The sequence below is a fragment of the Ovis aries genome, chromosome 13, assembly GCF_016772045.2.
Source record: "Ovis aries strain OAR_USU_Benz2616 breed Rambouillet chromosome 13, ARS-UI_Ramb_v3.0, whole genome shotgun sequence".
NCBI classification, from domain to species: domain Eukaryota; kingdom Metazoa; phylum Chordata; class Mammalia; order Artiodactyla; family Bovidae; genus Ovis; species Ovis aries.
The window spans coordinates 11817598-11831333 of record NC_056066.1 but is presented as its reverse complement, the minus strand read 5'-3'; the positions used below and the strand labels follow the sequence as shown (position 1 = coordinate 11831333).

Below are 13736 nucleotides of genomic sequence, written 5' to 3'. Positions count from 1 at the left end.
CATCCCACTCCAGTATTCATGCATGGAGAATCCCATGGACAGAGGAGCCTGGCGGACTATAGACCATGGGGTTGCACAGTTAGCAGGCACACATGCATTCTCTTGTCAGCTGTGTGTCCTTGTTTAGGTAACTTAACCTCTATATGTCTTAGTTTCTTGTCTGTAAGATGGATCATACCCCATAGTCTGCTATGAGGGGAAAATGATAATACAAGGAAAGTGCTCACAAGTATTTACAGTATGTTCATTGCTGTTACTGTTTCTCCCTGCTTGAATATTTTAATCCAAACCTGGCTAGGGTCAGTGTCAGTGCAGAATCTCTGACCCTTCAGTTCAGCTGTTGCCCAGTTGTGTCCAGCTCTTTGCGACCCCATGGCCTACAGCACGCCAGGCTTCCCTGTCCATCACCAACTCCCCGAGCTTGCTCAAACTCACGTGCATCCAGTCGGTGATGCCATCCAACCAACTCATCCTCTGTCGTCCCCTTCTCCTCCCATCTTCAATCTTGCCCAGCATCAGGGTCTTTCCCAATGCATCAGTTCTTCTCATCAGGTGGACAAAATATTGGGAGTTTCGGCTTCAGCATCAGTCCTCCCAATGAGTAGTCAGGACTGATTTCGTGAGAGTGAAAGCTCTGTGGGTTTAGGAAAAGTAAAGCTGATGAAGTTCGCGTGGGTTATGGAAGTTGATATGTATAATAATCTCTTTTACATTGTCATTCAACTGAAAATAAGATTCCCTGAAGAGTGATTGTTAAGGTAGGCTGGTAAGACAGCCCTTCAGTAAGATGAATGGTGTTTTACTTCTCATCAATATAAAACTACTTCAGGGCAAAAATAAAATGTATAGCCATTAATGAAAATGGGAATGACACCTCTAGCCTGTCTTAAGAGAAAGGGGATTTTCCATAAGCAGTTGAACTGGACTCTGGTTCGTTTGAATAAACAGTGTTTCGTGAATGTGACAGGCACATCTGTAAATGTCCTGAGGATTTACCACTTACTCCTCATTTCAGGAGCAGCATCATTCTTGGTTCAGTAATTGAGAGGTGTGAAGGATTCTTTGGAGCTTTGCAAAGGCTAGGATGTATCTTTCAACCCACAGTGAATTTCCCATTATCTCTCAGCAGATCATCGGTTTTCTGAATCATTTTGGGGGTCAGCAACACTTCCCCTTAGTCTCTCCTTAGAATCAAAAATGATTAGCTGGTGTCTGTAAATGAACGTGTGTTCTCTGACTGTGTTAATAGCCCTAGGTAAATGGGCTCGAACTAAATTTGTTTTCCATTGAGAATGTCTTTGCCTTTTCTCATACATTCATATGTATCTACATTTGTTTGCATACACACTGAACTCAGAAGGTCTGTGTATTGGCTTATTTGGAAATCCACTGGCGTTGAATTTTTTTTTACCATAAAAATCTCTGTATGTATTAGGAGTGCTGAATGACTCCTTTTGCTTCTTGGATCAGACCTAAAAACCTCTGCAGTATTTTAAGACCCAGCCTCTCTAACTGAATTTACTGTCCCACCTTCCCAGAATCATTTCAGTGTCATCCAAAGTCTCATGATTTTTATATTCAAAATTAAGTTTCACACTTCTAAATCCCTGGGCTGCCAGTGTCTTGGTGGTTATACTTTTTGATGCTACAAATAAAAACAGTGTTTGTTCTGAATTTTTTTTCTAAGCCTGCATCTTCCATCGCTGTTCTCTGTGAGTCTCTTCCTTCCGCCTTTTACAAAGGCAGTTTTCATTGTGTGTATTCTGTGTATCATCTGGTGGCCTGGTCTGGGGTGAAAGTGAAGTGAAAGTGCTCGTTGTTCAGTCATGTCTGACTCTTCCACCCCAAGGACTATAGATTGCCAGGCTCAGGCTCCTCTGTCCATGGAATTCTCTAGGCAAGCAAACTGGAGTGGGTAGCCGTTCCCTTCTCCAGGGGATCTTCCCTATGCAGGGATTGAATCCGGGTCTCCTGCATTACAGGCAGATTCTTTACCACTGAGCCACCAGAGAAACTCAGTGTGTGGTGCCCCAGTGGTTTTTAATGGATGCTGATCAAATGAAAGGATGAAGGGCAGAACACAGAATTGGAATGGATATTAGGAAATCATGTAGTTTTGATGGTTCTCCGATTGAATTCGCTTGCGTTGTTGGAAGAGGGTGTTTGGTATACCAGCGCATTCTCTTGGCAAAACTCTATTAGGCTTTGCCTGGCTTCATTCTGTACTCCAAGGCCAAATTTGTCTGTTACTCCAGGTATCTCTTGACTTCCTGCTTTTGCATTCCAGTCCCCTATAATGAAAACAACATCTTTTTTTGGGTGTTAGGTCATAGCAAACACCCTCTTCCAACAGTGCAAGAGAAGACTCTACACATGGATATCGCCAGATGGTCAGTACTGAAATCAGATTGATTATATTCTTTGCAGCCAAAGATGGAGAAGCTCTACAAAGTCAGTAAAAACAAGACCGGAAGCTTACTGTGGCTCAGATCATGAGCTCCTTATTGTAAAATTCAGACTTATATTGAACAAAGTAGGGAAAACCACTAGAATGTTCAGGTATGACCTAAATCAGATCCCTTAACGATTTTACAGTAGAAGTGACAAATAGATTCAAGGGATTAGATCAGATAAGAGTTCCTGAAGAATTATGGATGGAGGTTCGTGACATTGTTTAGGAGGCGGTGATCAAGCCCATCCCCAAGAAAAAGAAATACAAAAAGGCAAAATGGTTGTCTGAGAAGGCCTTACCAATAGCTGTGGAAAGGAGAGAAGTGATGAAAGTGAAAGAGGAGAGCGAAAAAGTTGGCTTAAAGCTCAACATTCAGAAAACAAATATCATGGCATCTGGTCCCATCACTTCATGGGAAATAGATGGGCAAACAGTGGAAACAATGTCAGACTTTATTTTTTTTTTGGCTTCAAAATCACTGCAGATGGTGACTGCAGCCATGAAATTAAAAGACGCTTACTCCTTGGAAGAAAAGTTATGACCAGCCTAGATAGCATATTCAAAAGCAGAGACATTACTTTGCCGACTAAGGTCTGTCTAGTCAAGGCTATGGTTTTCCTGTGGTCATGTATGGATGTGAGAGTTGGACTGTGAAGAAGGCTGAGCGCCGAAGAATTGATGCTTTTGAACTGTGGTGTTGGAGAAGACTCTTGAGAGTCCCTTGGACTGCAAGGAGATCCAACCAGTCCATTCTGAAGGAGATCAGCCCTGGGATTTCTTGGGAAGGAATGATACTAAAGCTGAAACTCCAGTACTTTGGCCACCTCACGTGAAGAGTTGACTCATTGGAAAAGACTCTGATGCTGGGAGGGATTGGGGGCAGGAGGAGAAGGGGACGACAGAGGATGAGATGGCTGGATGGCATCACGGACTCGATGGACGTGAGTCTGAGTGAACTCCGGGAGATGGTGATGAACAGGGAGGTCTGGCATGCTGCGATTCATGGGATCGCAAAGAGTCGGACACGACTGAGCAACTGAACTGAACTGAACTGAAAAAGCAAAGGAGAAAAAAGATACACCCATTGAATGCAGAATTCCAAAGAAGAGCAAGGAGAGATAAGAAAGCCTTTCTCAGTGATCAGTGCAGAGAAATAGAGGAAACCAATAGGATGGGAAAGACTAGAGATCTCTTCAAGAAAATTAGAGATAACAAGTAAACATTTCATGCAAAGATGGGCACAATAAAGAGCAAAAATGGTATGGATGTAACAGAGGCAGAAGATATTAAGAAGTGGCAAGAATACATAGAAGAACTATACAGAAAAGAACATCATGACCCAGATAATCACAATGGTGTGATCACTCACCTAGAGCCAGACATCCTGGCATGCAAAGTCAAATGGGCCTTAGGATGCATCACTACGAACAAAGCTAGTGGAGGTGAAGGAACTCCAGTTGAGAACTTTAAAATCCTAAAACATGATGCTGTGAAAATGCTGGAAAAGATCAGTTTTCATTCCAATCCCAAAGAAAGGTAATGCCAAAGAATGCTCAAACTACCGCACAATTGCACTCATCTAACATGCTAGCAAGTAATGTTCAAAATTCTCCAAGTCAGGCTTCAACAATACATGAACCGTGAACTTCCAGATGTTCAAGCTGGATTTAGAAAAGGTAGAGGAACTGGAGATCAAATTGCCAACATCCACTGGATCATCAAAAAAGCAAGAGAGTTCCAGGAAAACGTCTGTTTATTGACAATGCCAAAGCCTTTGACTGTGTGGATCACAACAAACTGTGGAAAATTCTGAAAGAGATGGGAATACCAGACCACTTGACCTGCCTCCTGAGAAATCTGTAGGCAGGTCAAGAAGCAAAAGTTAGAACTGAACACGGAATAATAGACTGGTACCAAATACGGAAAGGAATATGTCAAGGCTGTATACTGTCACCCTGCTTATTTAACTTATATGCAGAGTACATCATGAGAAACGCTGGGGTGGATGAAGCACAGGCTGCAGGCAAGACTGCTGGGAGAAATATCAATAACCTCAGATATGCAGATGACACCACCCTTACGGCAGAAAGCAAAGAACTAAAGAGTCTCTTGATGAAAGTGAAAGAGGAGAGTGAAGAGTTGGCTTAAAACTCAACATTCAGAAAACTAAGATCATGGCATCTGGTGCCAGCACCTCATGGCACGTAGATAGGGAAACAGTGGTAGACTTTATTCTTTTGGGCTCCAAAATCACTGCAGAAGGTGACTGCAGCCATAAAATTAAAGACACTTGCTCCTTGGAAGAAAAGTTATGACCAACCTAGACAGCATATTAAAAAGCAGAGACATTACTTTGGCAGAGACGACCAACAAAGGTCCGTCTGGTCAAAGCTGTGGTGTTTCCAGGAGTCATGTGTGGATGTGAGAGTTGGACTGTGAAGAAGGCTGAGTGCTGAAGAATTGATGCTTTTGAACTGTGGTGTTGTCTCTGCTTGCTGCAACTAAACAAAAGCCCACACACAGCAATGAAGACCTGGCACAGCCAAAAAAATGAGTAAATAAAATTTTAAAAAGGAATTTGAAATTTGTAAAATTTCATCCCCCAAAATGACCTAAACAAAGTGAAAGTTACATCTGAGCAGAAAAGGATATGTTTTAAAATTTCCAAGTTCCTTTTGGAAATTTGGAGCTCATGTTTATTAATAAGATGTAATCAATAACTCAGTTCAGTTCAGTTCAGTCGCTCAGTCGTGTCTGACTCTTTGCAACTCCATTGACTGCAGCACGCCAGGCCTCCCTGTCCATCACCAACTCCTGGAGTTAACTCAAACTCTTGTCCATTAAGTACGCGATGCCATCCAACGATCTCATCCTCTGTTGTCCCCTTCTCTTCCTGCCTTTAGTCTTTCCCCACATCAGGGTCTTTTCCAATGAGTCAGTTCTTCCCATCAGGTGGCCAGAGTATTGGAGTTTCAGCTTTAGCATCAGTCCTTCCAATGAATATTCAGGCCTGACTTCCTTGAGGATGGACTGGTTGGATCTCCTTGCAGTCCAAGGGACTCTCAAGAGTCTTCTCCAACACCACAGTTCAAAAGCATCAATTCTTCGACTCTCAGGTTTCTTGATAGTCCAACTCTCACATCTATACATGACTCCTGGAAAAACCATAGCTTTTACTAGACGGACCTTGGTTGACAAGGTAATGTCTCTGCTTTTTAATATGCTGTCTAGGTTGGTCATAACTGTTCTTCCAAGGAGTAAGCGTCTTTTAATTTCATGGCTTTAACTTCAGTCACCATCTGCAGTGATTTTGGAGCCCAAGAAAATAAAGTCTGTCACTGTTTCTATTGTTTCCCCACCTGTTTGCCATGAAGTGATGGTACCGGAAGCGATGATCTTTGTTTTCTAAATGTTGAGTTTTAAGCCAACTTTTTCACTCACCTCTTCACTTTCATCAAGAGGCTCTTTAGTTCTTCTTTACTTTCTGCCATAAGGGTGGTGTTGTCTGCATATCTGAGGTTATTGGTGTTTCTCCCGGCAGTCTTGACTCTAACTTGTGCTTCTTCCAGCCCAGCGTTTCTCATGATGTACTCTGCATATAAGTTAAATAAGCAGGGTGACAATATACAGCCTTCCCGTACTCCTTTCCCTATTTGGAACCAGTCTGTTGTTCCATGTCCAGTTCTAACTGTTGCTTCTTGACCTTTATATAGGTTTCTCAAGAGGCAGGTCAGCTAGTTTGGTATTCCCATCTCTCTCAGAATTTTCCACAGTTTATTGTGATCCACACAGTCAAAGGCTTTGGCATAGTCAATAAAGCAGAAATAGATGTTTTTCTGCAACTCCTTGCTTTTTTGATGATCCAGTGGATGTTGGCAATTTGATCTAAGGTTCCTCTACCTTTTCTAAATCCAGCTTGAACATCTGGAAGTTCACGGTTCATGAATTGTTGAAGCCTGACTTGGAGAATTTTGAACATTACTTGCTACTGTGTTAGATGAGTGCAGTTGTGTGGTAGTTTGAACATTCTTTGGCATTGCCTTTCTTTGGGATTGGAATGAAAACTGACCTTTTCCAGTCCTGTGGCCACTGCTGAGTTTTCCAAATTGGCGGGCATATTGAGTGCAGCACTTTAACAGCATTGTCTTAAGTTTTGAAATAGCTCAAGTGGAATTCTGTCATCTCCACTAGCTTTGTTCATAGTGATGAACAAAAGCGCAGTTAACTTCTCACATTCCAGGATGTCTGGCTCTACGTGAGTGATCACACCATCGTGATTATCTGGGTCGTGAAGATCTTTTTTGTATAATTCTTGCCACCTCTTCTTAATATCATCTGCATATGTATTCTTGCCACCTCTTCTTAATGTCATCTGCATCCGTTAGGTTCAAACCATTTCTGTCCTTTACTGTGCCCATCTTTGCATGAAGTGTTCCCTTGGTATCTCATTTTCTTGAAGAGATCTCTATTCCTTCCCGTTCTATTGTTTTCTTCTATTTCTCTGCACTGATTACTGAGGAAGGCTTTCTTATCGCTCCTTGCTGTTCTTTGGAACTCTGCATTCAAATGAGTTGATCTTTCCTGTTCTCCTTCACTTTTTGCTTCTCTTCTTTTCACAGCTATTTGTAAGGCCCCCTGAGACAGCCATTTTTTGCTTTTTCACATTTTTTGGTGGGGGGATGGTCTTCATCCTTTTTTCCTATACAGTGTCCCGAACATCTGTCCATAGTTCTCCAGGCACTCAATCAGTTCTAATCCCTTGAATCTATTTCTCACTTCCACTGCATAATTGTAAGGAATTTGATTTAGGTCATGCCTGAAAGGTCTAGTGGTTTTCCTTATTTTCTTCGATTTAAGTCTGAATTTGGCAATAAGGAGCTCATGATCTGAGCCACAGTCTGCTCCCGGTCTTGTTTTTGCAGACTTTCTAGAGCTTCTCCACCTTTGGCTGCAAAGAATCTAATCAATCTGATTTTGATATTGACCATCTGGTGATGTCCATGTGTAGACTTTTCTCTTGTACTGTTGGAAGCGGGTATTTGCTGTGACCAATAGACATGGATATTTGAGACCAGAATATAAATGACCTGCTTATGGTTGCAAGTAGCCCCTCAAAATATTCAGTTTCTTTCTTTGTTTTTTTTTTTTTTTTTGCAATATATTAAACAAGAAAGCTCAAGAGTTTTCACATAGGTTGGAACAAAACCAGATGGATTTCCATGAGTAAGAAATTTGTGTGCTTGCAACTGAATCCTAGTAGAAAAAATTTAAGTGTAGGAAACCTAAGTTGTGATTCACAAAGGAAAACTTGTTTCTCAACCTTTTTTCACTAAGCTTTATTTTAAAATATTTTTTGTCATCAAGACAACGTGTTGCTAACAGTATTTTAATTGTTTAAAAATGTTCATGTCATTAATAATTTATTTTCATTCCACATGTGACTACATATGGTTTTGATGTGGGTGATATTTCTTAAGTATGAACAGAGGGGAAGATGTTCAGAGGTTCACAGAGGCATACAGGGACTCTAGAAAGATGAGAGTGTGGTAGGTACACAGAGGGATCCCCTCTTAACCTAGATACGCAGTTTAATTCAGGATGCTCTGAAATCATTGACAATAAGGATTTATTATAGAATCCACAGCCTTGGAGAGAGAAGATTGTCTGTGGACCACATTTCTGTCCAAGACTTAATGCTTTATTCCTAAGGAGCAGAAGGTACCTCTAGACACCTATGAGTAAAATGGGGCAGCAGGTTGTTGCGGTTGTTCCGATGCCAAGTCATGTCCAACTCTTTGCGATCTCATTGACTGTAGCATGCCAGCCTTCCCTGTTCTCAATCTCTCCCAGAGTTTGCTTAAACTCATGTCCATTGAGTCCGTAATGCTATCTAACCATCTCATCCTCTGCTACCCGCTTCTCCTCCTGCCCTCAGTCTTTCCCAGTATCAGGGTCTTTTCCAACGAGTCGGGTCTTCATATCAAGTGGCCAAAGTATTGAAGCAGGTAAGGGGTAGTTATTAGTGTAGGGTTCCTGTGCATTAAAAGGTTTCCACCCCAGCATTGGGAGTTGTGATTGAGCAACCTTCTGGTGGGGCTTGGAGCCGAGACAGGGATGGATGTGAAATTGGCTGAAGACTTCAGGTTAGTGGTCAAGGTCACACGGAGAGCTTGGGACAAATTAGACATTTGGGATTAAAATACACACATTACTGTATATAAACTAGATAGATAACAAGGACCTACTATATAGCACCAGGAACAATGTTCAATTTCTTGTAATAATCTGTAATGGAAAAGGATCTGAAAAAGAATTCGCATGTGTTTGTATGTGTAACTGAATCACTTTACTGTACACCTGAGACTACCACAACATTGTAAATCAACTATACTTCAATAAAAAATTTTTTTAAATCCACTTTACATTGGCAGATCAAAGGAAGTCATAGATCCCCAGCTGCGTTTGTACTTCTCACACCCAATTGATGTATTTAGAAACAGCAGGATTTACTTGCAGCACTTATTTCCTCAGGGACAGCCTGGAAAGACATTTATTTATCCACTGCTGTTTATAAAGACCGTGAGTTATGAGGTGACCTCCATCTCGGCAAGATAAATCCTGGTGGCCAGAGTCCCACCAGCCTCATCTGTTGCTGGGTAGCTGAAGCAGTGACTGAAATGTGTTTTCTTGAGAAGGCAGGAAGGCTCTGCTCACACACACAAGGCTTTGGTGAATTGTCTATAAAACTTGCCAGGCACCTATTAAGTGCGGGGTGTAGCTCATCTTTATAGAGCAGGAGGCAGGGTCTGATTGGGTGCTGGGCTGTTTCGGGGTGTGTTGTCTCCACTTTTCCAAGAACCAGTATCAGTACCCATCACTGATACTGAATGCAGAGAAGACAAGCTGTATCCCCCCACCAGATCCTCCCCGAAGTCTGCGAAGTAACTCCAGTAGCAAGAGGCCACCTTTTCCAAGGATGCCCCTGCTGTGTTTTACATGACTGGTGGTTTCCATTACTGTGCTACATGTCTGTCCATGATAGGAAAATCAAAGCCATGTGGTGTGTTTTTTTTTTTTAATTGTGCAGTACAAAATTTCAGTATGGCCACCAAGGCTTGTTTCTCCCTTGGAAAAGCAATGAAGCCTGCAGAAAATAATTAAATACACGATGAAGTGAAGCAAAAGTCACTCAGTCGTGTCCGACTCTTTGCAGCCCAATGGACTGTAGCCTGCCAGGCTCCTCTGTCCATGGAATTCTCCAGGCAAGAATACTGGAGTGGGTTGCCACTCCCTTCTCCAGGGGATCTTCCCAACTCAGGGATCAAACCCAGGTCTCAGACGTTGCAGGCGGATTCTTTACTGTCTGAGCCATCAGGGAAGCCCCAAACACGTGATATCTTGCCATAATTAGAGGCTGGAGAGGGTTAATTATTTCAGTCTGTTGTAGGTGACCCACTAAAACATTCAAAGCAAGCATCTGGACAGTTACCGAGTTAATTTACAATCCAAGTCTTTTTAACAGTCTCAGTCTTTTCCCTGCAGGACCATGCAGATTTGAGAAGTCATTTCTTCACAGTTGGGATGAAGCTAGAGACTGTGAACATGAGTCACATTTGCCCTGCATCCGTGACCAAGGTGAGCATCCCTCCCCTGCTCCTGACCTCCACCTCTGGAGTGGATCACATCGTAAGTCTTTCTATTCCCAAGCCAACCCGAGGGAAAAGGCTCAGTGCCAGGTAAACCCGGGAAAGAGGGCTTCCTCTGCAGCCCAGCCCTGTCTTAAGCTCCCGTTTTGGTCTCTTACATCATGGAGCGAGTTTGATCAGGTGCCTCCTCTTGGAATGGGTGGGTGAACATCAGTTGTCCTCTGATAGTACAGAATGCAGATGCTTGTGTCCTAGAGGAAGCTGCCGATGAGAAACTGAGTTTATAGCAGTGAACTCAACCACTGAATATGTGCCACCTTCTCTTATTAACCGCATGATACTGAGCCTACCATTTGTCTGTGCTCATGAAAAGAACTGCTGATAAGTTTGCATACGTAGTATTTGTACTAATAATTGGGCTCCTCCTGCCACACTGATTATAGCCCATGTGATCTATTTTGAAAATACTTGCAAATGGTGATAAGCAAAGTCCTGTTTCCGGAGTGAGGGGGCAGAGAACACTTCACTTCCTTTCTTTCATCTGCTTTCACCGATTAAAGGAAAAGTCATACATCTACAGTTCGCAGATTTAAAATGAAAGTACCATTTCGTGTAAAGACATTTTTATTAACGAGCTGATAGTCTTTTAAGATTATAGTTTCCCTTCCCCATCAAAGACGTCTCAGTCAACTCACCTATCCTAACATCTAAAGTATGTGTTTCTACTTTAAATACACACACACACACACACACACACACACAGTATTTATTGGAGGAAGAAATGTCAACCCACTCCAGTGTTCTTGCCCAGTATGTGTTTCTACTTTAAACACACACACACACGTACACACACACACACACGTACACACACACACGTACGTACACACACACACACACACACACTATTTATTGGAGGAAGAAATCTCAACCCACTCTAGTATTCTTGCCCAGTATGTGTTTCTACTTTAAATACACACACATACACACACACATGTATACACACACACACACACAGTATTTATTGGAGGAAGAAATGTCAACCCACTCCAGTGTTCTTGCCCAGGAAATTCCACGAACAGAGGAGCCTGGCAGGCTGCAGTCCATGATGTCACTAAAGAGTCAGACATGACTGAGGGACTGAGCATATCCACTATTTATATCATTTTATAAATGGTGGAAGAATCCAGCACATTTAGATTCTAGCCAACATGCGTTTTAGTTCCATTAGTATGACCAAAATGATCAACTTAAACTTTTTCATGACTGGACCACTTTAAGAATATGTATTGAAACAGCAGGTATTGCTGGGACCATTTGGGTGAAATATATGTACTTCATTTGAAAGCTGTGCCAGTCTTCCTCGGAGCATTATTTGTTCGTCTCAAGGAATTAACCCCGGGCGCTGTTGTCTTTCCCTTCAGGTTTTTAACAATCACTTTTTTCAAGTGACGATTGACGACCTCCGACCAGAGCCTAGTAAACTCTCGATGCTGTGCCATGCGGACTCTCTGGGGATCTTACCCGTTCAGTGGTGCCTTAAAAACGGAGTCAATCTCACCCCTCCCAAAGGTTTGTGTTTTGCGAAAACTGACAGCGTTTGGGTGGTTCAGGAGGACTTGTATTGTCAGCAAAGTGATGCCTTTGTTGATGTGGAGACGTTTATGCCATAAACATTTCAGACGCAGTGGGAAAACAGTGGGTTTCTTGGTTAGCTTGACATAGGGTCTGTTACAGCTCCTTCAGGCTTCCCAGGTGGTGCTAGTGGTAAAGAACCCGCCTGCCAGTGCGGGACACAGAAGAAATGCAGGTTTGATACCTGGGTCGGGAAGATGCCCTGGAGGAGTACGTGGCAACCCACTGCAGTACTCTTTCTTGGAGAATCCCATGGACAGAGGAGCCTGGCGGGCTCTATGCGGTCACACAGAATTGGACACGGCTGAAGTGACTTAGCACACACGTGCACACACACACAGCTCCATCCCCTGAGGAGGCATGTGACCCTGGGCTCCTCTGTGAAACATTGCTACCCTTCTGTTATTGTACAGTTGACAGCTGTGTTTCTGCTGTGTGGTGAGAGAGGGTATAGAATTGCCAAGTGATTGGGATTAAAAACTGGAACGTGTCTGAGCTGTGGCTTTACAAAGGCAGCAACCTGCTAAGGAAACATTTCTCTAAAATGGTATTTCCAATAAGTTGACTTCTCCCTAGAGCCCAGTTGCTCTCAGATTTTTAGCACTTTGTTTCCATAAGACATGACAGTAATTAAGTTGGGAACCAGGTTGCATTCAAGTCCTCTTGAATTGAGACCCATAAACCATAGTATGACTGAGTACCGTGCTGTACTTTACAGATGTGATTTCTTGTCCTTGTAATTCTAAGGTTTTTCCAGGGAGGATGCAGAGAGATGAAAGGTGAGAAGATGGATAGGAAAAGAAGGGGAATGAAGGAAGAGAAAAAAAAAACAAGAATAGAGAACTTAAGTTCCGGGGAGATTTTGACAGATAATCTCAAATGAAACGGGGCTTTTGTGCTCATCTCTTCAGATCTCCGGAGACTGGGTTATGTGTACATCAGTCGTGTTGCTCCTCACTATTGTGGAATGACTGTACTTTGCTGGGCATTTATCCTAATTCATCCTCCAGTGTCAGCCCCGCGGAAGAGATGCTTTTGAATTATTTCCATCTCGGCCCTTGCTTCTTCTCACTGACGTTCTGCAGTAATGGAATTCAGCCTGATTATAATGTTTCTGCAAAACACTGCTTCCAATGTTTCCAGTGCCAAATTCATCGAGTCCTCAAAAATGAGGATTTCCCTACAAGGAGACTTAGTTCCAGGGAGTTTATGTAACCTGCCCAGGACCCTACACTTAGTAACAGGACAGGCAGTCGGCTCCTGATTCTTTGCTCAGTTATGGGTGGTGAAGATTAGGATCCCGTGGCCTCTGTTTTTGTGTCCATTTGGGTGCCTGTGGATGACTCTGCAAATCAGTGTGCCTCAGTTTTCAAGACTGGTAAATGGGGGCACCCCTGGTACGCCACAGATATCTGTAGCAGGGATCCCTGACTGCTGGGATCTGATGCCTGATGCTCTGAGGTGGAGCTGATGTAATAATAATAGAAGTAAAGTGCACAATAAATGTAATTCACTTGAGTCATCCAGAAACCATTCCCCCACCCCTGGTTCATGGAGAAACTGTCTTCCATGAAACCAGCCCCTGCTGCCAAAAAGGTTGGGGACCTCTGCTGTATAGAATCAAAGACGTGATACAAATCCCAGTGTTCTTATGATTCTTTACGTGACAGTACAAGTTCTGTGTTGTGTGTGTGCATGCTAAGTTGCTTCAGTCGTGTCTGACTGCTTGCTATGCTATGGACTGTGGCCCACCAGGTTCCTCTCTCCATGGGGATTTTCTAGGCAAGGATGCTGGAGTGGGTTGCCATGTCTTCCTCCAGGGGAATCTTCCTGACTCAGGGATCGAACCTGCATCTCTTACGTCTTCTGCATCGGCAGGCGGATTCTTTACCAGCAGTACTACCTGGGAAGCCCAAGTTCTATGTTATGAACCATCTACTGGTTCAGGCAAGAGAAGTCTTTTCCTTCTGTGAAATGTCAGCAGCTGGCCAGTTGTAGAGTTGGAA

At 43.0% G+C, this 13736-nt stretch overlaps 1 protein-coding gene across 5 annotated transcripts in view; it reads left to right on the top strand.

Moving 5' to 3' along the window:
* Positions 1-13736, top strand: part of SFMBT2 (Scm like with four mbt domains 2) — a 182173-nt gene that overhangs the window by 103932 nt on the left and 64505 nt on the right. For all 5 annotated transcript variants that reach the window (XM_027976510.2, XM_015099536.4, XM_027976509.2 and 2 more), the window contains 2 exons: positions 9995-10087; positions 11520-11667. In XM_027976510.2, the coding sequence (XP_027832311.1) occupies positions 9995-10087; positions 11520-11667 (241 nt within the window). The remainder of the gene's footprint in view (positions 1-9994; positions 10088-11519; positions 11668-13736) is intronic.